This window comes from Rutilus rutilus (assembly GCF_951802725.1).
Source record: "Rutilus rutilus genome assembly, chromosome: 22".
Taxonomy (NCBI): Eukaryota; Metazoa; Chordata; class Actinopteri; order Cypriniformes; family Leuciscidae; genus Rutilus; species Rutilus rutilus.
In genome coordinates this window covers 8,637,329-8,663,980 of record NC_140227.1, presented here as the reverse complement: position 1 = coordinate 8,663,980, position 26,652 = coordinate 8,637,329, and the positions used below count along the sequence as shown (strand labels likewise).

General features: G+C 37.4%; 3 protein-coding genes across 4 annotated transcripts in view; 1 reads left to right on the top strand and 2 right to left on the bottom strand.

Moving 5' to 3' along the window:
• Positions 1-26,652, top strand: part of LOC311282093 (tubulin polyglutamylase TTLL7-like) — a 164,438-nt gene that overhangs the window by 2,752 nt on the left and 135,034 nt on the right. The gene's annotated exons all lie outside the window — the stretch shown is intronic.
• samd13 (sterile alpha motif domain containing 13) lies at positions 850-9,264 on the bottom strand. Of its 2 annotated transcripts, none has more exons than XM_084395663.1 (4): positions 9,119-9,264; positions 8,830-8,872; positions 3,844-3,955; positions 850-1,711 (listed from the first exon to the last, which is right to left on the bottom strand). In XM_084395663.1, exons 2-4 carry the CDS (start codon positions 8,865-8,867, stop codon positions 1,568-1,570), a joined length of 294 nt encoding a protein of 97 aa, XP_084251789.1. In that variant the 5' UTR covers positions 8,868-8,872; positions 9,119-9,264; the 3' UTR covers positions 850-1,567. The 2 variants fall into 2 exon arrangements, with proteins under 2 accessions (XP_084251789.1, XP_084251790.1); XM_084395664.1 differs by having other exon boundaries at positions 8,830-8,869; positions 9,119-9,263.
• On the bottom strand, positions 10,685-26,283 carry prkacba (protein kinase, cAMP-dependent, catalytic, beta a). The gene is made up of 10 exons (XM_084395662.1): positions 25,952-26,283; positions 24,580-24,641; positions 24,362-24,490; positions 13,624-13,722; positions 13,420-13,502; positions 13,189-13,315; positions 12,975-13,070; positions 12,776-12,898; positions 11,497-11,661; positions 10,685-11,396 (listed from the first exon to the last, which is right to left on the bottom strand). Exons 1-10 carry the CDS (start codon positions 26,145-26,147, stop codon positions 11,271-11,273), a joined length of 1,206 nt encoding a protein of 401 aa, XP_084251788.1. The 5' UTR covers positions 26,148-26,283; the 3' UTR covers positions 10,685-11,270.

Below are 26,652 nucleotides of genomic sequence, written 5' to 3'. Positions count from 1 at the left end.
AAAGTTCAGAGTTTTCAGGCTCTGACAAAATCAGGACTTTTGAGGCTGCAACTCTTAAAATGACTTTATTGCCACATTTCTACAAACCACTTTGTTATCCCAACTTAAGAGTATGAAGGGTATGTGGAGTGTTGCTTTGTATGTATTTATATTTCATTTACATGTCACATTATGTTGTTGTGCTTTTATTTCAGGTTTATCTTCCTCTCGATAATCCAGCAGGAAACATCACAGGCACTGTGCGCAGAAAACCACGAGCCAAAATGTAAAGACCGGCAACATTCACAAACTACATATACGCAAAACAAATAAAATCTATAAAGCATGATTATCTGTTTAAATATTCAACAGACTTCATTTTTATTTTTATTTTTACATCAAATTTACAAATATAAAAAGGTTTAAATGAGAACTCCCTTGGACACATATTAATAAATGAAAACTGTGGGTTAATAAACAGTGTTCTCATCTTTATAACATTGTTTTAAACTTGAATCCATTTCTATAGTTTTCAGAGTTATAACTGTGTTCTTCAAAAGTAATAAACTTAAAATAGATTTGAGATGAAAGGTGTTTACAGCAGTGGTTCTGGAGTAGCAATGAACAAAATTATTAACATTAAATATCAGTTGGCTTCATCATCTTATTTCATTGATCACTATCAACATTGAGGGGTAAAAAAAAATTAAAGAAAAGAAAACGGCATCAGTTAATCACACCAATACATGCCAGTAATGTTTTGGGGATTTGACTGTTTTAGGAGATTGATTTTAGTGGAAAACTGATTATTACATTTATTATTCACATGCACAAAGGAAATTAAACAGCACTGTAATGAGGACCAGTTAGTGGAATCTGAAAAAGCACCATTTATTGCAGGCTACACTGGCCTTTCTTTCCTCTTTTTAAAACACCCTGTATCACAAACCGCTTTAGATTTAAAGTGTTGTGCTGTCTGTCAACAACAACAATTCACCAATTCATCAGGAATCACATTGTTAGTTACAGAATGAAATGAATAAACAGAATTAATAGCAGCACAAAGCACTGTCATTCTGACAGGATTTCCGAAAACAAACCTCACGCGTTCAGCCTTTATCATCATTTTCAGACATTTGATCATTTGTGCTGTCAATTTATCTCAACACACTTTTTAATCTATTAAAACTGGAAAAACAAAAAGGGAAATAAACACCAACAAACTGATAAAATCTCAACTGTGACAGCAATGTTGTCAATCTCACTTCCGTTCAAGACGTACTTCATGCATTACACAGAAACATCTCAGTTTTTCATTTGACATCACAGATCACATTATTAAACCAAGCATTTCATCTTAAAAGCAATAATGATTTATGGACAAGCACACAAAGTCAAATCTGAAGGAACACACTGTTAAACATAGGTCGGCTGAAAACTGTAAATGTGCCTGTACAGCAGAATGAGACCTTAAAAGCAATAAATTCACCATGTTTATTTATCAAGATGCATAAAATGTATTAGTTCTGTCTGCAGTTACCCTGCACTGCGGTGATTGTCTTCCATGCGTCCACATGGCTGCAAGCAGCTACGAGACGTTACTTTTTAAATGTTGGGTTTGGAGAGGCTTGACATGATACTCGTATATCTTCAGTGCAGGACCCAGTTTTATTGACAATCCGGTTAGAACGTCATTACGAGTCATTAATAAAAGGGATTTGCCATCGATTTCCTGTAAGTTTAGCAAAAATAAATAAATACAGAAACACAGAAGACAAAAGAATAACATGAATATTATTGAATTCATCATACAACTTTAAAGTATAAAATCCCAAATCGCATCATAATAGGTTTATACTATGGTTGTCTTGTTATCACTTGTACTTGAGAATTGAAATTTTTGTCTAATGACCATATTTCAGACACAGCTGAATGTAATTGAGAGATGAACATGGAGGCATTAAAAAGTGCATATCAAAGTAAATTTTGTACATAGCTGGTAAAATGAGTTGATTTGAATTGTCAATGTATAAAAACAAGTAAATTATTTGGCTAAACATTAGCCATGAATTAATAAATAAAGTACCAGAAGGGTAGCTGTGGATTATGCAACACAGGCAACATTTTTGCAAAACACAAAATACGTACCAATACGCACATATCACTGCAGTTTCCAACAGAAATGAACACTAGAGGCAGTAAAACAGCAAGCACTTTTAATTGTTTTCACACACAATTACGATTACAGGGGCAGATTATGAATTAATAAAGACTTGTTTTCACGCAGCTCTTTTCACAATTATGTTATGACCTCAAAACACTCGTTTTTACCATAGTGCATGATTCCCGTGAAAGACGAGCCACTATAAAAGAGCTCAAAAACAAGCTAAAATGGCACGGTTATGATTGCTTTTTTATGTCACATTTGTTTTTGTTAACACTATCAGGTAGGTTTAGTGTAGGTGTAGCTATGTTATTTTAAAATGGAGCATTAAGCTTTTAGCGCCACTCACCGGAACATTTCAATTCAGAACTGCGGTGATGCGTACAAACTCCAACGTAATAAAACGTTGCCATATTCGCGTTCATCTGTTCCGGAGAAAACTAAACAGGCTTTTAGTGTCACTCACTGAACATTTCACTTTAAAACTGTTGTGAAAAGTGCACAACGCAACGTATTTTGCGTTTTGCAAATTAGCGCTGGTCAGACCTTTTAGGAAACATTTAGGAAAATGCAAGGCAAAAATGTCCCTGCAATTCTAAAGTTTGATATGAGGAATAATAATGTCTTAGTTTGTTCACTCCAGTCAAGGATGTCTTGTATATGTATATGTATGTACCGGTCAAAAGTTTGGAAACATTACTATTTTTAACGTTTTTGAAAAAAGCCTCTTATGCTCATCAAGCTTGCATTTATTTGATCTGATTTCAGGATTCTTTGATGAATAAAAAGTTTAAAAAAAGAACAGCATTTATTTAAAATAGAAATCTTTTGTAACAATATACACTACCGTTCAAAAGTTTTGGGTCAGTAATTATTATTTTTTTTATTTTTTTTTAAATAAATTAATACTTTTATTCAGCAAGGATGTAAGTTGATAAAAAGTGATAGTAAAGATGGTAATACTTTACGATAAGGTTCATTAGTTAACATTAGTTATACCTTAGTTAACAACAACTAAGAATAAACAATACTTCTACAGCATGTATTAATGTTATTTAATAATAATTTCAACATTTACTAATACGTTATTAAAATCAAAGGTTGTATTTGTTAACATTAGTTAATGTACCGTGAACTAACATGAACAAACAATTAACAGCTGTATTTTTATTAACTACATTAACAAAGATTAATACTGTAACAAATGTATTGCTCATTGTTAGTTAATATACATTAACTAATGTTAACTAATGAACCTTATTACTGTATTACTGTAAAGTATTTTTTAGATATTGTTAGAAAAGATTTCTATTTTAAATAAATTATGTTCTTTTTAAATTTTTATTCATCAATGAATCCTGAAAAAATGATCACAGGTTCCAAAAAATACTAAGCAGCACAACTGTTTCCAAAATTGATAATACTGAGTATCAAATGAATATATTAGAATGATTTCTAAAGGATCATGTGACACTGAAGACTGGAATAATGGCTAATGGAAATTCAGCTTTGCATCACAGAAATACATTTTAAAGTATATTAAAAACCATTATTTTAAATTGTAATATATATATATATATATATATATATATATATATATATATATATATATATATATATATGTGACTTGCAAAGAAATGTGTCATGACACTGTGCAGCAAATAACTTGGGTTATAATTTAGGGTTAAATGAACCCCTACCTGATCCTGGAAAGCGTTGGCTTGCTCCTCAAACCCTGTTGCTTTAAAATAATTGACCACATCCACCACAGCCCAGTGTGCGGGATCAGTAAGCTGCCCATTCTCCACAGAACTATTAGGGAGTGAAAAATATTCAACTGATGCATTAGTATGATTTAACCATTCCATATGTCTACACAATCTTCCAAGAAATGTGATAACTTTATAACACTTCATCACTTTCAAATAATCACTTTACTAGGCTTAAATCTGTTTCATGTGTGCTGTAGGATATCACTAAAAGTGTCCAATCAGACATCGTCCTCTGCCTCTCTGTGTTAGTATATGCTGACATCAGTTTGCCTGAACAGTTTTTGGAGGGCAGGGTCATGGAGAAAGGGTGTGTGTGCTCAAATCACTTATTAATTTTGTGCATAAGCTCTTGTTCAGGAAAATCTGCTTTAGTCAAATCAGTGTTGTAATAATATTCTGATTTTCAACAACTGACAGTGTTTGAATATTTTAAATAAAATCAATGCTGATTATCAAATAAATTGGCAGCAGTTGCCATGCAAACCATTTATTTTCAGTCCGGTTGCCATGGCTCTGCCCTTGTGTAATAAACGAGAGGCCATCTAAACATCAGACGACAGCTCCACTGTCACGGAAGAGGCAAAGCATTTCTATTCTAAAGTGGCACAGTATGTTAAAAGTGGATTTCCTGCACTGTTTCTGGATTCAGGTGGCTCAGTAGGTAGTTTGTTGCCTCACAGCAAGAAGGTCCTCAGCTCGAGCCCCAGCTGAGCCAGGAGTTCTTTCTGTGTGGAGTTTGCATGTTCTCCCCATATCCAAAGACGTCCGGGCTAGGTGGATTGGATATGCTAAATTGGCCATAGGAGTGAGTATATTTGAGTGTCCCAGCACCAGTGTTGCACGAGTTAGTGCACTCTTAGTGCTGGGTTGTGTCATGAAGGCCAGGCGTAAAACCTGTGCCAAATCCAATGTGCGGATAATTCCGCTGTGGCGACCCCTTACGGGAGCAGCCAAAAGAAGATGATTTTTCACTAGTATTGTACAACACAAACTGAGGGCTGAACTAAGAATTGACCTTTCGCCGAGCCCCGCCCCCCTTAGTTACTGTTGCTACGTCCGACAAACAAATGGTCAAACACGACCAGCGCGACAGATTGCCATGACGGGAAGAGGTAGCCTATACCCGTGCGTGTCAGTGACCATTTTTGGAGCAATACCTCCGCGATATCCTCCAGATCGAGGCAAAAGGGGTTACAGTATGCAGTGGAGGGATATATTCAAAATATAAAAATACGCAATGAAGGAGACACGACTACTATCTACGTCTCTATCGAGGCTAATGCTTACCGGTGTTCATACACATCATTTGTGATATGACAAAGAACAAGAAAACAAGTGTTTAAAAGCATTGAAAGACACTCTGTTGTGTTTTTGTGTGAAAGAAAAAACTCTGAAAATAAAAGTGCTGTCAGCAATAATTTCTTATGTGTGTTTTTTCGCATAACACACTGACTAAAATTTTAAATGCTGCAAAACACATGGGAGTTATATTCTCGATGCTGTAGTTTATCTGATCAGTCACAGTATATCATTAATCAAGCTTAATTTGACTTTTCAACTACAATTAGGCAGGGTGAACTGAAAGCTTTTACAATCTTTTAGCTATAACTTATATCATTGACAAAAGTACGTGGTGCATTTTCTTCCAAAAATGATTTTCTTTCTCAAATTCATCAAGTTGACAACGCACAATAAACGAAATCACACAATAACTGTTTAACCAGACATAGCCTTAATTTGCATCTAAATAACTTTCATTGCTTGTCTTTCACAATGCACTTACCATAATATTTATTAGGGGGACAACAGATCACAAAACTCGCGGTTGAGACCATAATATTTATTAGTGGGGCAACGGATCATAAAACTCGCGGTTCAGACAATATTATGTTTTTTGAGTAACAGATAGGATAGTTTTTCAGATCAGAAAAACAAAACAAAAAAACCTTTAAGTAGCCATCGACACCACAGCCAGCAGACGTATTTATGCTTCGTAATGTTCGACACATTTAACTGGGAGTGGGGCCGTCCACACTGTTTTATCCATTGTAGGCATCGTTCACGTTGTGTTTTCGGCTTTGGGAAAGAACACAACTCCTCCAGACAATCTCTCGGGGTATCTAGTGTCCGATTTACAAACGCCATGGGCGCACCCTTATACTGTCTATGGGGCGCACGCTTCACCATCTTGCTAATGTTTGTCGGACCTGCTCACATAGTAACGGTTGCTATGATGTGTGATTGGACAATGGCCGTTTTGGGGGAGGGGCTGGCGAAAGGTCAATTGGAATTCCTTGGAACCCAAATTTTCTAATTCTTAAATTCCCTATTGATTTTCATCAGGGAGACAACACCAACTTTGAGGATGGCTAAATAAATGGATTGCGAAGGTAAGCATGAAGATGACTGGTTTATTCCATCAGATTGCCTGAGTTTGTTGTTGGTTGAAATAGGCCTATTAAAGTTCTTCAAATATTGGCCCAGGAGGAAGGGGTCCATCTTAAAAAATCTTTGTTCCGAGCTCAGGTAATTTTAGAAACAGCCTTTATCAAGTGTATAAAACAGAAATATTTGAATTGGCTTCAATTTTGTTATTGTATACGCTAGACGTGTCGATGTGGTAATAAGATATCACAATAATTAACATGCATGGTATTGTTATTGTGGGCACTTCAAAGTACTGTGAATAATTCCTTACTATGAATTATTTCGATTTTTAAATTTAGTGCATTTTAAGAATACTTTTCCAACACCGTGTATGCTGCGTCAAAGAGGCATGTGCACTCTGATGTAAACAAGCCCAACACAGATGAGATGCGCATGTAGGACCGAGTGAAGGAGACGGCGCTGAATGAAAATGCACCGTCACTCTCTGACGCTTTTATGGAACAGCAGAAATGCAGCCGTTACCCTGGTAACCCCGCAAACAAAGCAGCTGCTGTTTCTGATCATTATTTAATTGTTCCAAACTGCCAATCAGATTTTTGTATTCGCTACGGTGTTCATCACAGCATCAAATACTTAATGACTTAAAGACTTGATAGGCTGTCTATTTTTTTCAAACTTAAAGGGATACTCCACTTTTTTTGGAAATAGGCTCATTTTACAACTCCTCCAGAGTTAAACAGTTGAGTTTTACCGTTTTCGAATCCATTCAGCCGATCTCCGGGTCTGGCGGTACCACTTTTAGCATAGCTAAGCATAGATCATTGAATTGGACAAGATTAGCATCTCTCTCAAAAAAATGACCAAAGAGTTTCGATTTTTTCCTATTTAAAACTTGACTCTTCTGTAGTTACATCGTGTACTAAGACCGACGGAAAATGAAAAGTTGCGATTTTCTAGGCTGATATGGCTAGGAACTATACTCTCATTCCTGCGTAATAATCAAGAAACTTTGCTGCCGTACCATGAGTGCAGCAGGCGTAATGATATGATGCAGCACCTGAAAATAGGTCTAATAGGTTAGACAAACTTAGTCCCGGTCACGTTGGAAGTTACCGAGCTGGGACTATTTTCAGGCGCTGGTCATATCATTACGCCTGCTGCACTCATGGTACGGCAGCAAAGTTTCTTGATTATTACGCAGGAATGAGAGTATAGTTCCTAGCCATATCAGCCTAGAAAATCGCAACTTTTCATTTTCCGTCGGTCTTAGTACACGATGTAACTACAGAAGAGTCAAGTTTTAAATAGGAAAAATATCGAAACTCTTTGGTCATTTTTTTGAGAGAGATGCTAATGGTCTTGTCCGATTCAATGATCTATGCTAAGCTATGCTAAAAGTGGTACCGCCAGACCCGGAGTTCGGCTGAATGGATTCGAAAACGGTAAAACTCAACTGTTTAACTCTGGGGGAGTTGTAAAATGAGCCTATTTCCAAAAAAAGTGGAGTATCCCTTTAAACATTTTTACATTTAAATCTGGACTAGATCATTCTTTATCATTGTTCAGTAACGCTTTACAATAAGGTTATATTAGTATGTTATCGAAATATAAAATATATATATAAAAAATATATATAAAAAGGGTAACACTTTACAATAAGGTTCATTAGTTACTGCATTAACTAACATGAACTAACAATGAGTAATACTTTTGTTACAGTATTTATTAATCTTTGTTAATGTTAGTTAATAAAAAATACAGCTTTGTTTGTTCATGTTAGTTCACACTTCACAGTGCATTAATGTTAACAAATACAACCTTTGATTTTAATAATGTATTAGTAAATGTTGAAATTAAGATTAATTAAGATTAATAAATGCTGTAGAAGTATTGTTCATTCTTAGTTCATTAACTAAGGTAGTTAACTAATGTTAACTAATGAACCTTACTGTAAAGTGTTACCATGAAAAGTTATGTTTGTTAAGATTAGTGAATTCATTAGTTGAACTAATGAACTAACAATGAAAAATACTTCTAAAGAATTTATTAATATTAGATAATGTTAATTTCAACATTTACTAAAACATTATTACAATCAAAGTTGTATATGTTAATATTATTCAATGGACATGGAAAACATTAACTAACAATGAACAGTTGTATTTTTATTGACTAACGTTAAGAAATAATAATAACTACTGTAACAAATGTAGCCACTGCTCATTGTTAGATAATGTTAGTTAATGCATTACCTTAACGGGACCTTATTGTAAAGTGTTACATTGCTCTTTATCTGTTTGAAACCTGTTTACTTTATAGGCTACATTGTTTTGTGTTTTGTTTTATGATATTTAAATGTTCCTAGTTCTTTTTGTTATAAGAAAAGTTATTAAACCTGTTAGGAGAACAACACTTTTTTGTATCTTAATTCAATACCACGATAATACAATCATACAATGATAAAAGCTTCAGCAATTATCGTTAAATTAAAATTTGATACCGTCACATAGCTTAGTATACACTTACCTTTTGATGTCCACTGACCCATTTTCCTTGGCTTCCATGACTGCTGGATTAAAAATAAAAATTCTCAATGGATTCCGATCAATACATGCAATTATAGTCTATCATCACAAGCTCCTGTAGTTGTTCTCTAAGAAATACTATAGTATGGGACATGCTCTATTTTAATTCATTCATTTAATTCATATTTGCAAATTCTGATAAATTCTTGAGGTGCAAGGAGACGCTCTGCTTTGATATGTGTACACTAATGAATATTTTATTAATCTGATCAACAACTGATCTATCTCACCTGTTTGTCAGAGAGGTGAGACTGCTCTATATATTCCATTAGATGTGTTCAGTTGTATCCTCATGGCCTTCATCTCCCGCTGTGCAAAACTGCCCCATTTTCCATAAACTTACACAAGCTTCTGAATAAATCTTTGTGTAGTCAGAGAATTGATTCTGCAAAACAATAAAATATATAAATAAATAAATAATGATAATAATAATCTGAGCAAAAAAAAAAAAAAAAAAAAAGAGATAAATCATTCTTTCACTTAACTCAACCAATATTTTAAGCACTGTGATCCTTCACGTGAGTAATAAACCAAAAAGTTCAGGACCACAAAAGAGGCTAGACATGTTAAATAGAGGAAACTAGAGGAAATACATTGTAAACATTAAGGTAATCTGTCAGAAAATAGCCTAAATCAAATTACTAGTAAATTTATATTTTATTATAATCATTATTATCATATAAAGAAACTCAATTCTGTTTTTAGGTTTCAGAACATCTTAAATTACATGCGAAAAATACCGGAGTTATAAGATAAATTAAAATAGCCTAAGCGTTTCCCTTGCTGGTTTGACAGGTTCCGTGTCTATGAAGAGAAACGCGATAAACAAAATGACAGCCATTTATTATTTTTTTTAACATAGAGAAGTGATTTTTAATTATAAATAAAACATCTAATAATTTATTGTCAGTAAAGTATTTTTAATAACTGAAAAATACCGTATGAAATATATTAGTCTTGCTATAAATATCTGTAACTGTCTCACTGAAGCTGTAATCTGACAGGCTAAACAGAAGTATTTTTTCAACAAAACATATATTGAATATATTACAAGTGTTTTTATGATGAATTTCAACAGTGTGATGATTAATAAAGCAGATGATGAACTCATTAGCCAGCTAGCTTCCTTTAACTCCACATTTATGACATTTGCCGTCATTCTAAGAAAACAAAACGACACTTTCCAATTGTTTGGATGAAAAGCTTTTATCTTACCAATTTGTTTTATGATTGGATGATTTATGTTGATGGTTTGGATGTTATTGATTCCCGATCATTGGAACAATATTACGCTTTTTTCGCCCAGCACAATCCGACAAATGCAGGAACGGGGGATCATGGGTAATGTAGTCTCGAACGATGGGAAATGTAGTTGTTCACAAGCACGGATAGATCTAAATCAACCTGTTATTTTTAACTGAGAAATCGATGCAACAGAAATAGGCCGTTTTACCACTTGATTTTTATCCAGGATTGTAACAGTATTTGACTATTATATTGTATTATATTATATTATATTATATTATATTATATTATATTATATTATATTATATTATATTATATTATATTATATTATATTATATTACAAATGCGATTTTCTCTGCAAGTCCACTTCTTGACGAAAAAAAAATAAGGCAATACAATTTGTTACAACAGGATTAACACCAAATGCTTTAACATTCTACATGTGCAAGACAGTAGGTTTTAGCATCCTAGGGCTTCATTCAAGTGGGGAAGTAAAATCATTCACAAACATAAGGACAAATAAAAGACAGAAAATACACTGACACTTTGCATTGGACATTACAAGGCAATGCAAATAATTTTATTTTATTCAGTGTCTAAATAATTGGTCACAAAATTGTACAGCATGATCTCTACAGCAGATATAAAAATAATAGTAAAAAAAAACAAAAAAACTATCATATATGATTGAGCTGTAGCCTACCATTATTTAGGGGATCTGTTTTCAAAGCTGGAGGGGAAAAAAAACATTCAAACAAAATTTTTTACACTTTTAGATTGTACTTTCTTTACCTTTTCATATTTCTGAACAGCCACAGGTTTTCTTCAGCATATACACATATTCTACAGTTATCACGCGCGCGCGCGCACACACACGTAATAGAGAATTTAGCTTTTTCATATATTAATACTGAACATATAGGCTACTTTTCTTTAATGTGTAAAAGGGGGAAAATGGAGCAGTGTTCCATGGTAAAAAACTGCAAAAAGTGAAAAAAAGGCTTTATTCAATGTATAAATTAGCATAATAAAGTTAAACTTTTACATCTAATCAAATGTTTTTACAAAAAAAAAGAAAAAATAAGGACACTATAAAAAAGAAAGAAAAAAAGAACTCATAAAGCTTTTACAGGTACCCTAGAACTCCAAGAACTCTTTTGTACATTTCTCTGTGACAGATACGCGTATGTTTTCCTCATCATATTCATCAAAGTTACTTGTGTCTCCAGGCCCTCTGCACTTTGGTATGATGGGAGCATCAACCTGTAAAATTCATGAAGAAATAAAGAGCGGTTCTCAAGATCCATTCAGAAACTTGAATCCTGAAAGTATGAATAACGTGTTAAAGAACAATAGGCCACACCTTCTTCTCATAGATTGCAATCCAGTCTGTCGTAGCAAACCATCTGTGGTTTTTGATGTCACTGACTCCATTTTTCAAATTGCCAAAGCGCTTCGTGAGGTCCACTTGCAGCAGATTGCGCAGAAGATCCTTCAGGTCTGAACTGAAGTGTGAGGGGAATCGTACCTGTGCAAATCAAGTATTCACATCTGAATGTTTGATATTTATTCAATAATCTCGAATTATGTAAAAAAAACAAAACAAAAAAACATGCATTGTTGTAGAAGTCAGCAAATGCTGAAAACATCTCTAGGACCTTTGTGCGACAAATGCTCCTGTTAAGATGTTTATTCTGGTCCCAAAAATATATGACGATATGATATTATTTATTATTATTATTTATTGAATACTGATGAACCAATCAAGTTTGTGTAAAATAAATAGAAATTGTGATATACTTTTGATATAGGGCCAACACACTGACAACTACTGAAAAACAAATTGTGCTAAAAAATGTGCAAACAGCCACTCAAAACACCTTAATATGAGCAGAGCAAAATCCTGGCAACTACCCAGAATACTCACAAATTTTGCCACTCACCAGTGAAATAACATTTCAATAAAGGAATCTATAAAGTATTATTTAGTAATTTTTCCTCAAAAATCTTTTTCTTTTAATTTAAAAACATTTAGTGTTCATCAGAGTGGTCCAAGACCTTAGGACTTTTGTCACATTTGAACTTAGAATAGACACACACACACACACACACACACACACACACACACACAAAATGACTGGATTTGAAGAGATTATGTGGTTTTAATCAAAATAATGACAAATCCTTCCCTCACGTGCCAATTTGACCACCATAGGAAGGAATGAAAAATGGGGATTTTTTTTTTAAATTGGTTAATAAATACAAAAAAGGAATTCCCTAGGCATCTCCTAGATTTTAACTAATTTACATTGCAGTACAATTATAACATTTTACTTTTTACTAATTATTTAGAGTGTTTAGGCTTTTTGAGGATTAAAAAAAGGAGTGAATGGATTTTTTTCATTGTATGGTGGTTGTGTCATAGATTCATAAAAAATTCATATAAAAGTGAATTTTGCATCCGATGACCCCTTTAAGTGAAAGAATGTGCTTAAATTATTTTACTAAATTAAATTATTGATAAAGTCTAGTAATTTAAAGGTAAATAAAATGCAAAAATAAATAAAAATGTGTCCAAAAAAAAAAAAGAAAAAAAAAAAAGAAGCTGATAAGCTTTCTGGACAAAATAAATAAATAAATACCTTGCCAGATACGATTTTCTCATAGATCTGAATAGGTTGATCAGCGAAGAAAGGTGGATATCCAGCAGCCATTTCATAGATCAGAACACCCAACGCCCACCAGTCAACAGCTTTGTTGTAGCCCTAACAAAGAAAAAGAGCAAACGCTGAGACCTCGTTGAACTCCTAAGGAGGAAGAACTACTGGTGTGTTTTCTTACCTTGCTGAGAATGATCTCTGGTGCCAGGTACTCTGGTGTACCGCATAATGTCCAAGTTCTGCCTTTCACTCGTTTGGCAAAGCCAAAGTCTGTTACCTTAATCACATTCAAATATAAGAGTTATGGATGAAGCTAATTAAAATTATGTATGAATACAACACCAAAGTGAAAGTAACATTTTATCGGAAGATCAGCAGCCAAGTGACTGGCACACCTGGATGTATCCCTGATGATCAATGAGCAAGTTTTCAGGTTTAAGGTCCCTGTAGATAAGGTCTAGAGAATGAAGATACTCGAACGTCAGAACAATCTGAGCAGCATAGAAACGTGCATTCTGCTCACTATTAGAAAAAAAGAAAGAAAAGTTATTTCATTGATAAAGAATGGAAGAAAGCTAAAGGCACATAATAAAGAGTTTTTATCAACTAGTTTTTAAGCAGTTCACCTGAATCTTCCAATCCGTCTCAGATGTGAGAACATCTCACCGCCTTGGATATATTCCATGACCATGTACAAATTTGAATTATCCTGTTGAGGGAATTATTTAATGAAATTAATTTCTATGTTGCATTTTTGCTGTAGCCCTGCCAAACACAACAAACACACACTTTAACATTATCTTTCTTCTCAATATAATTTGCTCCTGTACCTTAAAAGCGCACTCCAGTTTCACAAGGAAAGGAAAGGAAACTGCTTGTAATATTTTCTTCTCATTTAATGTGTGTTCTATCTGTTTGAGCTTCACCACCTAGAAAATCATCAAAAGCAGGGATAAAAAAAAATGTAAAAGAAAATTATGAGAAATAATTAATAATAAGAAAAAAAAACAGGCAAATATTTTAAATACTAAACAAAATAGAATTTTAATTACAATTTTTAATGTACTATAAGCATATTTTACCTAGCAGTATAAATAGGGTACAAGGGTAGAATTCTGTAACATTCTTTTTTATTTATATTATATCAATATTAATGCGGCAATCTAATTTGTGTAAACATAAATAGTTTGAGGAATAGTGATATAAATTTCACAGATTCTCATTAGCTACTTTGGTTTTTGGTTAAAGTAAAATAAAACAACATTAGTCTTGTTGTATTTCTATGTAAAAACAAGCAAAGTTGTGATTTTAAAATACAGATTTTAAGAGTAACTGTTCAAAAGCTGCTGGATCCAGACATGATGGCTGTTTCTTACCCATAAAGACATTCCAACGCTATCTCACAACCAATGGACTACCTGCACAACTACTTCCGCGTTATAGTACTTTTGTACTATTGGTGCTTTATTCCAGTCTTTTAAAATAGTTGAATGAATGAATAGTTACGTTTTGTAGCTACACGACAACAATGTACTAAAACAATTTACTAAAAAGTATACAGACGACAACATTGTTAAAACGATCCCCATTCACACGGATCTGCAAACTACTTAACTATGACTAAAACTACTTAAAGGTGCTCTAAGTGATGTTGGGTGACGTCACTTCTTGTTGACGTTTTTTTTTAACACTTTTATTTTTCATTTTTGATTTACAGAATGAACAATTAAAGTAAAAACAATAATTAACAAAAATGGGAGGAGATGGAATTATGTATAAATACATCTCAGATATATGTTACATAGCATAGACAGCTTTATACTTATACATACCCATGCATATTCTTAAATATCAATCATCATATACCTGCATACCTAAAATTATATGTATGCACTAACCCCCCTAAAAAAAAAAAAAAAAAAACACAGACCAACAAAGCCAAACTGGTGGGGTAAATCATTCTAATAACCATTACTGTTTATTTAGTTGAGGATGTCTTTACATTCTTTATATATCAACCTCTTTTCCCAGTCCCTTTTAAAAGCACCTTTTTTTATCCTTAGAATATACGTAAGTTCTTCCATAACCATGATTTCATCAATAATTCCAAACCATTGTTTACACTTCAAAATAGTATCTTTAAGCCAGTTCCTAGTTATAGTTTTTTTGCAAGCCGCAAGAAGGATCTTACATAAATATTGATCACTTTTAGGAACTATGCCTTTAATATTTCCCATTAGTAGAAACATAGAGGTTCTAGGTATTTTAAATCCAAACACTTCCGACATAACTACCTGCACCTTGTCCCACTTCTTGTTGACGTTTAAAGTATTGTCAAACAAAATGGAGGCTAGCTAGACCCTCCCTCATCCTCATCCGCGCACTAACCCCCCAAACCCCACCCCAAATCCTTCTTGTCGGTTATTGGCTGGAACAGTCTGTTATGTTTCGTGGTGCGGGTTAGCCCAGTTTGTTTTTCTTGCTGTTTGTGGAGCCCGGGTTGTCTACAGAGACTGAAAATGACAAAAAATGTTTTGGCCTAAAAAACTGGTGACATCTCTTAGAGCACCTTTATGCCAGACCAGTAGATGGCGATGTCACTTTGTGAAGAAACTACGTGGCTATACACTGAACACGTAATACTTCTTCTTATGTTTTTATTGGCGGTTGGCAAACCAGCTTATTAGGTGTTTTACCGCCACCTACTGAATGGGAGTGTAGATCAGAAGATTTGGCAGAATGTAGGGGAAGAAAAAAGATAAATAAAAATAAATTATAATTAGCAATAACCTTTATACTCACTCCATCAGACCTGTTTCTTTCAAAAATTTCACTAACTGTATATGTATTTTCCTCAATGCTGTTCCAAGGATGTTTTTTAAAGTGAAGTTTAGTTTACATTTTTCTAGTACTTATTTTAATTCCTTCCTTTCCTTTTCATATACATTACAATCCATCATCACATGTTGGACAGATTCTGGTTGATTGCAATGTAAACACATCCCATTTATAATATGTATGCCCTGCCCTGTATGTCCTATTCTGAGATGAGTGATAATCCTTTCTTCACTTTGCTTTTTACTCATCTCCCTTTTCATGCCAACAAAGCTTTGAATACTATACAAATGTCTTCCTGTATCATTAATATCCCAATATTCCTGCCATATTTTTTTTTTGTGTTTGATCTTTTATGATTGCTTTAGCCTCAGTTTTACTGCAATCTGCAAATCTACTGTTCGTGATTTAAGAGATTGTTTAGCCAACATATCCACTTCCTCAACAAACCATACACTCAAACCTTTATTATGTAATCTGTATATTCTTTGATATATTTAAATTATGATTTCCCTGATTTTATCAGATGCAACTAAAACATTTTTTATTTTTTTTATGGTTATATTCTTCTACCCACTGCAATCCCAATATAATGGCTACCAGTTCTACTGTATAAACTGAAAGATTATCTGTTGTTCTTTTCTTGATATATTTTCCACATTGTGGGATGTACCCTGCAGCACCTGTATAGTCCATTTTTAGGGTTTTTTTAACCATCTGTAAATTTCATTATTTTATTAGTAAAATTATTTTCTAAGTAGCTTTTGACAACAAACCAGACAGGTATTTGCTTTAAATTATCTTTTATTTCCTCATGTATTTGTAAATCAATCAGTGGTATTATAAACATCCAAGGAGGGATATTTGAATATGGGAGAGTAGGACAATATTGTATACTATTCAAACCTATTTTCATGCTTTTTCATTCACACTCCAAAACTCCTAAAATTAGATTTACTATGTTCCCAACACTCCTGTACTATAGTCTTTGCAGGATGGGATTCATTATGCCCTTGCAGGTTTACCCAATATGCTAGCATAAGTTTAAGTCTTCTAATACCCAACAGCATCTCTCCCATTTCAACCTGAATTGCCGCAACTGGAGATGTTTTGAAAGCCCCACTACATATTCTTAGGGCTTGAGCTTATATCTAGTTCCCTTTCGAGAGCGGTTCACTCATATTGCGTCGCTAGACGATATGGGAAAACTCCTTTTCTCGAGAATATTGAAGCCTTTATTTTAAAACGCAGTGCAGCTGCACAGCCAGCACAGTGCAGAGCTGTATAGCGTGCTGATTGGCTGGGCTGCGGGAACTGCACAAACCTATGGTGAAGCGCAGAGGACACGCAAACCTATTAGGGCACTTCCCGCCTTGCGTGTGGCGAAACCCGCCAAAATGGCTACTGACTATATAAGCGGCCCATTTCGCCATAGGAATCAGATTTAATCTCATTCAGCGACGACTCACCTCTTCGCTGATCTTCTCCTGCTTGAAAGCCTTCTCGCCGTCGAAACGAGCCCAGCAGCGGAACGCAGTGAATCTGCAGCAGCAGTTCAGTGGACGGCTGCCTCCTGCTCAGCGCTTCGGACTCAACGCCGTCATTCACCGTTTCCCTACGGCCATCCGGCGACGTATCCTTTTAATGAGCAAAACCGCCTAAAAGGCAAATTTCTTTCTAAAAGAGCAGCATTATTTCAAATGCCGCGCTCCTGCTGTGTCACATGCAGAGCCCCTCTGCATCGCACAGATGAGCACGATGTGAGTGCGTTTCCTGCTTGGGCAAAAACCATGCAGAAACTGCAATCACTCAGGGCGGCTGTTCTCATTGCGAGAACATGCCACTCTCCTCTCTGCACTCGTGGCTAGCTTTCTTTTTAGAGAGCAACCCCGCCCCTCCCGTCCCAGGAACCTCGGAGGAAGGAACGGTGGGGTCAGAGGACACAAGAGCGCATGGAGATGAGTGAGTTCACGCTGGCTCAGTCTCCGCACTCTCTCCACACTCTCTCCTATGAAGAGGCCGGCCTCGTCTCGTTTGGTGGACCCGGAGGAAGACCTCCACGATGACGCCGATCTGAAGGCGAGGATTGGTCGGGCTCTATTATTGACCCCGCCCCCCCATCTCAGACCAGCAAAAGCGACACCAGAGTGGGCACAGACGTCTGTGCCTACTCTGGTAACACTTTTGCTGGTCTGAGACGGGGGGACGGGGTCAATAATAGAGCCCGGGTCTCGACTATAGGGTCTCGACTGGTCTTCACCGGAAGAGCCAGCTAAAGAGCCAGCTAAAAGCCGCCTCGACGAATGGTTCCTGCTGGGGTGACAGCAGGTCCCTCGTCAGCGATCAGCGCCGTTCTTCCCTGAGGTTCATGACGAACTGACGAAGTCATGGCGCGCCCCCTACTCGACCCACCTATGCACTTCCGCCTCTGCACTGCTCTCGACTCTCGACGGTGCCAAGGAAAGGGGGTATGAGAAGCTGCCCCCCCAGAGGAAGCGGTGGCCGCGCATCTCTGACCGCCCACCGCTGTTGGATGGAGGTCTAAAGTGACTCACCCATCCAAGCCGTGCAGGACCACTTCAGCTCTTGCTGGCCGAGCCTATGCGTCCGCTGTTCAAGCTGCTTCAGCCCTGCACACTGTGGTGGTCCTCCAAGTGTTCCAGGCGAAACTCCTCCGCTCCATGGACGAGTCTGGACCGGACCCCGCGGCTTACCGCGATCTGCGCAGCGCCACTGACTTGTTCCTGCGTGCCACAAACACCACCGCCCTGGCCATTGGAAGAAGCATGGCCAGCCTGGTAGTGCTCAAGCGCCACCTGTGGCTTATTCTCACAGAGATAAAGGACACAGACAAGACTGCCTTTCTGGTCTCCCCAGTTTCCACCACCGGCTTCTTCGGTCCTGCGGTGAAGGGCTTCACTGAGCGTTTCACGGAAGCACAGAAGTCTTCGCAGACCATGCAACACTTTCTGCCCAAACGCTCCAGTCGCCCCAGGAACGCGCTGACCCAACAGCCAGCCAAACCAGTGCCGCCGGTCTCTCAACCCCACTCAGCGGCTGAAGCTAAATTAGATTAGATTAGATTAGATGCCTTTATTCATCCCCACAGGGGAAATTCAGATGTCCAGCAGCATATAGTGTGTGTTGTCTACCAACAAGCATTCTCACTACAATACACTCATAAAAACACAGATAATAACAGTTAATAAAAAAGAGTCACAAAACAAGCTACTATCATTAGTAGTAAATAATTAATGCACTTCAAACAGGTCCATTATGTAGTCTTATGGCGGCCGGAACAAATGACCTCCTGAACCTCTCAGTCCTGCAGCTCATGGAGAGGAATCGGTCACTGCGGCTGCTTTGCTGGGCAACCACAGTGTCATGCAGTGGGTGGCTCCTGTTGCTGAGGATGGATTTCATTATTCTCCTCATTCTTTCCTCCACCAAATCTCCTACAGAGTTCACCCTCCTCCCCAACACTGACACACACTTCCTGACTAGTTTGTCAAGTCGGTTCCCCTCCCTGGCTGTCATACAGCTGCCCCAGCACACCATAGCAAAGAACACAGCACTGGCCACAACCGACTGATAAAAAAGGTACAGCATCTCATTACAGACTTGGAAGGATTTTAACTTCCTGAGAAAAAAGAGTCTGCTCTGACCTTTCCTGTATGCTACATAAACATGTACTGACCAGTCCAGTTTATGGTCCAGGTGGACTCCCAGATATTTATACGTCTGGACCACCTCAATGCCCTCCCCCTCAATTACCACAGGTAGATGATGTGACTTACGCCTCCCAAAGTCCACTATCATCTCCTTGGTTTTGGATGTATTGAGGATGAGACCATTGCACCAGCTCCAGGTCACAAACTCTGAGATGACCCTCCTGTACTCCTCCTCGTCTCCTCTCCTCACACAAGCCGCCACCACAGTGTCATCAGAATATTTTTGTATGTGGCATGATGATGTTCTGTATGAGAAGTCTGATGTGTAGGGTAAAGAGGAAAGGGGATAGTACAGTTCCCTGGGGGGCCCTAATGCTTGTTTTCACAGTGTCAGAGACCGTGTTCCCCAGTCTGATGTACTGTGGCTGCTCTGTCAGGTAACTGATGATCCACTCAATGAGAGCAGGCTCCATGCTCAGATTCTCGAGTTTGCTTCTCAGGATCTGAGGCTGGATGGTGTTGAATGCACTCGAGAAATCAAAGAACATCAGCCTCACATACCCCCCTGTCCCATCGAGAAAAGAGAGGGCTCGATGAAGCAAGTAGACGACAGCATCCTCCACTCCCATGTTCGCTCGATAGGCAAACTGCAGGGGGTCAAGTGCCTGCTGTAGTTGTGGGCCCAGGAGCCGGAGGAGGAGCCTTTCGAGGGTCTTCATAATCTTCTTGGGTACTTCAGCCAAGCAGGAGGCAGCAACAGAGATGGAACAGCAGCTGAGTGGAGCAGGGCAGGAGGCAGCAGCAGAGGTGGAACAGCCGCTGGGTGGAGCAGGGCAGGAGGCAGCAGCAGAGGAAGAACAGCCACTGGGTGGAGCAGGGCAGGAGGCAGAAGCAGAGGTGGAACACCTGCTGGGTGGGGCAGGGCAGGAGGCAGCAGCAGAGGTGGAACAGCGCCTAGCGCCAGCTAAGCGGAAAGACACCAACTGGTACCAGTCAGGTCTAAGCATGGGTCTAGTCTCGAGGAAGAAGGTGGTCATGTCGGATGCTTCCAACCTAGGTTGGGGGGCCCTGTGCAAGGGCAGGCCAACCTCCGGCCTCTGGTCGAGCTCGGAGAAACGCCTACACATCAACTGCCTCGAAATGAGAGCAGTCTTTCTAGCCCTAAATATCTTCCTCCCGAGCCTGGCGGGACACCGCGTCCTGGTCCGAGGCTGAACCCACCTCGTCCTCCCTCTATACCCTCATGGGACCTATCCATGGTCCTCAGGGCTCTTAGGGGACCCCCTTTTGAGCCACTTCAGTCGGCTGACTTAAAGCAACTTTCGCTCAAGACCGCACTCCTGCTAGCCCTAGCATCAGTCAAGCGAGTGGGCGATTTGCAAGCACTCTCCATGAACGCTTCCTGCCTTGAGTTTGGGCCCAATGACTCCAAAGTCGTCCTCAAACCTAGACATGGCTATGTACCCAAGGTGCTCTCAACTCCGTTCAGAGCCCAGGTCATTGTGTCCCAGGTGAGTGTTCTATCCGATTCAGGCAGTTGGAACAGCTCTTTGTATGCTTCGGCGGCCGCAACAAAGGGCTCCCAGTCATGAAGCAAAGACTGTCACGTTGGATAGTAGATGCTATCTCTTTGGCCTACGCCTCAATGGGCCTTCAATGCCCCATAGGCGTCAGGGCTCATTCCACAAGGGGCATGGCCTCTTCATGGGCATGGTCCAGTGGTGTACCAATTGAAGACATTTGTGCGGTGGCCGGCTGGTCTTCGCCATCCACATTTGTGAGGTTTTACAACTTGGAGGTGCCGGCTCTGCAGGCATGAGTCCTTTCTATCTAGGAGATCTTGGCCCCTAAAAGGCCCAGGCCTCAAGGTATCCCTTCGTGGGCTCCGACATTTGTCCGGTCACCGTTGGTTTTTGACTTTTAGTTCTACTATAAGCCTTGGGCTTCACAGCCCCAGATGGTAGTTCAGAGCGAAGTCGTCAACTAATAGCTTGGCGTTTTGAAATGGGTTCCCATAGCGTCTAGCGACGCAATACGAGTGAACTGTTCTCGAAAGGGAACGTACTCGGTTACTAACGTAGCCTCGGTTCCCTGAGTGTAATGGGAACAAGTATTGCGTTGACGGCCGTGCTATTAAGCTTCATGTTCAGGTACTGTCGCTTCAGTCGATTTAACCTGATTCCCATGGCGAAATGGGCCGCTTATATAGTCAGTAGCCACGCACATTTTAGCAGGTTTCACCACGCGCGAGGCGGGAAGCGCCTTGATAGGTTTGCGCGTCCTCGCCGCTTCGCCATAGGTTTGTGCAGTTCCCGCAGCCCAGCCAATCAGCCAATACAGTTCTGCACTGTGCTGGCTGTGCAGCTGCACTACGTTTTAAAATAAAGGCTTCAATATTCTCGAGAAAAGCAGTTTTCCTATAGCGTCTAGCGACGCAATACTCGTTCCTGTTACTCTCAGGGAACCTAGGCTACATTAGTAACAGAGTACGTTTTTTAAGATTAGTTTCAGCTGCCACCATAAAAGCAGTACAACCATAATCAAAAGTTGATCTCATAAGGGCCCAGTATATATTTCTCAATGAAGACCTAGTTGCTCCCCAATCCCGTCCTGACAAGCAACACACTATATTTAGAATTTTCTTGCATTTTGTTTTCATTTTATCTATGTGTTGTCTCCATGTAAAGAAATCTAATCACCCTAACTTGCTCAAGTTCTTTACCATATAATTTCAATGAAATTTGTTTATGTCGCTTAGAGAAACAAATGATCTGAGATTTGATTGTAGATAATCTGAAACCCCATTTAAATGACGATTGTTTTACTGCCTTAACTGCTGTCTGCATTTTCTTTTGCATGTATTCTAGATTTCTGCCCCTAATCCGAAGGACCCCATCATCCGCATATAGTGATTTCCCTATACCATGTTAACACGTAATACACGCATGATGTTGCCGTTTTCATAAATCCGTAAAAAGTTTTCTGTTTTTAGTTGAAAACGGTGCTGAGTAAACGGCCCCTCAAACTGTCTGATTACGTGACAGTCATCAGTGGAAACATCATGGCTCACTGTGGTTTGGTCCTGTCAACAGAGGAAGTTTCAGTTTCCTCTTCTCTGTCATTTTTTTACCATTTAACATTACATTCTGACACATGAAACAAGGCCCAGACCAGCCAGACACAATTTAAACTGTCACATCTGACCTTTTTTTGAATTTCTTCAAATTTTTCAATTTGAAAATGATAATCAAGCAAATTCAATGTTTAAGGATAATGGATAATGGTGGGATAAACAGGATAATGGTGGGATAAACAGGATAATGATGAACTAAACAAGGAGTAGGTGGATGCAATCAATCAAGCAATGAGTAATGACAACAAATGTAACCATGACAATCAAGGAAACCCAAAGAAAACATAGGAAATAAGTATGTATAAATTATAGCTGCATCTGAAATCACATACTGTCAGATTAGGTACTACATTTGAATTTGAACCTTGCGACCATTTAAAAATATGTTATATATCTATATCTATATATATATATCTATATATATATATATATATATACATATGCTTATATACTACTCTTGCATACTCTTTTTCGCATACTATCGATTTCGGATGCAGCATAAGAGTCCAATACGAAACTGAAACCAAAAACTAAATGTCCCAGTTTTTAATATAACATAACCATAATTTGTGTAATAATGCTCAAACATGCATTTTAATCTGGGACTAGGCTTAAGCCTTATCTGTGAAACTGACAATAATGCCAAATTTTGTGAGGAGGCTTCTGAGCATGCTCAGTTTGATGATCACTGATCACCCATAACAATCTTGAAAAACTTGTTAAAGCATGGGGACTTTTGAGCAAATAAAAATATTTGTAATTCAGAATTAATGTATGTTTTAATAAATTGAATATATTTTTGTAAAAAATGTTTTGTTTCAAGTCATCATTAGGGTGAGTAGTGTCGTTCTTCTTTGAGAAGTTTCTTCAATTTTAGTGATTAAATTATTTTGGTGCATAGAAGTAACCCTACATAACCTTTGAGTTTGTGCCAATACCTGCAAACTGAGATTGTTTAGTGGAAAGGTTAGTAATATTTGCATTAGTAATGTGCAATATTAATACTCAGCTTAAGTTCAAAATGCAGGCATATTGAACTTGGATCCACAAGTATTAGGTACACACCAAGGATGATCATTATCAGTACATACAGTTGTAATGATATTGACACAGAGGAGCATATTTTTTCCCCAGTTAATGATTATTTTTTCTCAGCATCAGACGACATAACGGTAGCACACGCTCATAATAAACAGAACATTATCGTTCACTGTCGCCTTTTGGCTTGTTTAGCTGGGGACAATTAATATTCAGCAATATTATTTATTCGACTGCACTGACACTATTGGATGAGAACTGAACTGAGCTGGATGATGACATCACTATATTTTCTTCAGAGCTGCTTTAAAGATGAATTGAACTAATTTCATAATTGATGAACTTTGCACAGACATTGAACTGAACTGAATTAACACTAAACTGATTTCAACTGAATAACAACTGTTTACTGTTCTATTTTCTTTTTAGAGCTGCATTACTGTAAAATTAAATTCTGTTTATATCAATTAATCATTCATTTCCATATCAATGTAAAGCTGTGTTGTATATCTGTATTGTATAAAGCGATATATAAATAAAGGTGAATTAACTTCAATCACAGACCAAATTTATTGTGTTTTTATTTAATTTTATTGTTGGTAGTTGATATAACTAATTTTTACAAGTTACTTATTTATTTATTTTTTACAGTGGATGTCATTTTCCGAGGACATCGAATGAATCACTGTCTTCATTGTAAAACCATACTCTTCTTGGAAAATTTAAAAATAAATATTTACAAAATAGTACACATTTTGCTCTGAAAAGCTCAGTATACTCTTTAAGAGACATGTTGTTAAATAATAAGAATTAACAAAAACAAATGTCTTCTACAGAGGACAAATAGCAATTGCTGGGTCCTGCAGGAGGATATACAGTATGCATACTCACTTTCTGCCTGTCCAGAATCTTCATAGCATAGTATTGCCCTGACTGTCTGTGCTTGACTAGCATTACTCTCCCAAAAGATCCAGTCCCAAGAGTTTTCAGCCTGTCAAAGTCATCTAGACATGATGTGCTCTGCAGATCCAAAAGCAGAGGACAACAATTAGTTCTGCTGGAGAAAACGGTCTTTGACTTTGATGTTTACTGTAATAAAGCTCTCATACCTGTGGCTGACTCTCCCATTTAATCAAAAAATCATCTTTGGCTTTTGTCAAGACTTCTTTCACTAAACGGAACAGATTACAGAATAAACATCAGTGGCAAAGGATTGTTCTCTGTTTGAGGGGAGAATAAATGTTAAAATTAAATGTAATTTTATGTTTTTGAGCAAGAAGAAAAAAAAGGCAGGAAACCCCAGTAGAGTCAGTGCACTTCCTGCCAACACCGTATGTTAGGCATAATACAAATTAAAATGGTAACACTTTACAATAAGGTTCATTATTTAACATTAGTTAATTACATTAGTTAGCATGAAGGAATAATGAACTGCACTTATACAGCATTTATTAATCTTTGTTAATGTTAATTTCAACATTTACTTTATTAAAATCTTGTTAACATTAGTTAATGCATTTTAAACTAACATAAATTAACAATGAACAGCTGCATTTTTATTAACTAACGTTAACAAATACAGTAACAAATGTATTGCTCATGGTTAGTTCATGTTAGTTAATACATTAACTAATGTTAGCTAATGTACCTTATTATAATGTGTTACCATTAAAATATTAAAAACAGTGTGTGCTATAGCTATAGTGAATGCTTTTTTGGGGGGATATTCACTTCAGGTAGGTTTCTGCTACACAGATTCTTTGAGTTGAGTTCGCATGGCTATTTCATGTAAAGAAAACATTACACATCTCTCCCCTTGACAACATTGTAAATGTTTTCATAAAGCCAGCTACAACCAACATATAGGCCTATGAACTTTTGATTGATATCTTTTATGAGGTGCAGGCTGCCACTTGGTCACGAGATTTGCATCTGTTTGTCAGATGTATATCAGTAATGGTGAATTTGGTTACATTTTATGTTGTAATTTCACTGGAACCAAGAGTGTTGTGTCTGTAAATACAGACATCAAGTAAACTGTGATAGCTGTGTGCAGGGCGGCCTATTATCTCGTCTGCTACGAACTAGAAGGAAAGATAATAATTCATAGATGTAATGCTTTAATAGCCACTGTTCACTAAAGTGAAAATTCAGGTTTGTTTGCTTGCTCTGAGAAGTCTTGTTTCTCTTCCTGTTAAAACCACAAGCAGTCTGACAACAATCAAAGTGTACAAAAATATATGCATTTGGACAAGGCTAAAACATTTTACTCTGCACTCATCAGATATTTACTATTAAAATACCTACATCACATCATATCCTTCAATCAATAATGGTTGAGAAAATAAACCAGAGATATAATCTATGCAATGAGTTAATATCAAAAGTAAGCCCGTTTAAGAAAGCAGTATTCTAGTGCATTGAAACAACATTCATTAGATTATTAATTTAAAATATATCTCTGAAAAGGCTTAGACTTACTTGTTGCATCCCAAAGGCCAGTGTACTCTGACACATGTGGCCCTTCATTCTCTAGTCCTTTCTCCTGGTTTCCTTTCCGGTATTTGTAAAAAAAACGGCTAGCTAAAGTGTCCAGTCTCTGAAGGGCAGAGTTAGTGCCTGATGACTGCCCAAAGTTTGGATCTTTTGTCTGGGCCATCACACACTCACTGTTCATACAGGAGGAAACTCTCAAACTGGTTGATAACCACAAATGCTCTTCAACTAAAGTCTCTGGAGCACAGAAAAGCCATAGTCATTTCCTGTTTGAGAGTACAGATTAACAGAGTCGTTGTCTTACCACCAACTGAGCTAGTTATACTTCCTGTTAGAATATGTGTTAATGAAGAAGTAAATACGGGTCATCAGGCCCTTTGCATCCCAAACAGTGGAGGAAAAACAAAAGAGACACACTGAGGATCCAAAGGCCAACACAGGGAGAATGTAGGCTATTGATTCCCACTGAGAGATAACTTGTCAATACTAACCTGTAGAAATCTTTTACTTATTCTCAGAAAAGACAATTTCTTTCTTCTGCTGAACACAAAATATATTTTGAAGAATGTACCCATTGACTTTCTAAGTCATTGTCTAAGTCAACGTTGCTGTCATTATGCACTCTATAAAGTAATCACATCAACAGGTTCATCAGTGTTACTCAGTCCTGTCCTGACTTATGCAAT

Coding starts and splice junctions, on each gene's coding strand:
- samd13 (XM_084395663.1), bottom strand. CDS start 8,867: ATGGAAGCCAAGGAAAATGGGTCAGTGGACATCAAAAG. Junction 3,956..8,829: donor GGGTCAGTGGACATCAAAAG/GTAAGTGTATAC, acceptor ACTCCCTAATAG/TTCTGTGGAGAATGGGCAGC. Junction 1,712..3,843: donor CCAACGCTTTCCAGGATCAG/GTAGGGGTTCAT, acceptor CTAAACTTACAG/GAAATCGATGGCAAATCCCT.
- prkacba (XM_084395662.1), bottom strand. CDS start 26,147: ATGAACAGTGAGTGTGTGATGGCCCAGACAAAAGATCCAAACTTTGGG. Junction 24,642..25,951: donor TGGCCTTTGGGATGCAACAA/GTAAGTCTAAGC, acceptor TGTTCCGTTTAG/TGAAAGAAGTCTTGACAAAA. Junction 24,491..24,579: donor AATGGGAGAGTCAGCCACAG/GTATGAGAGCTT, acceptor TTGGATCTGCAG/AGCACATCATGTCTAGATGA.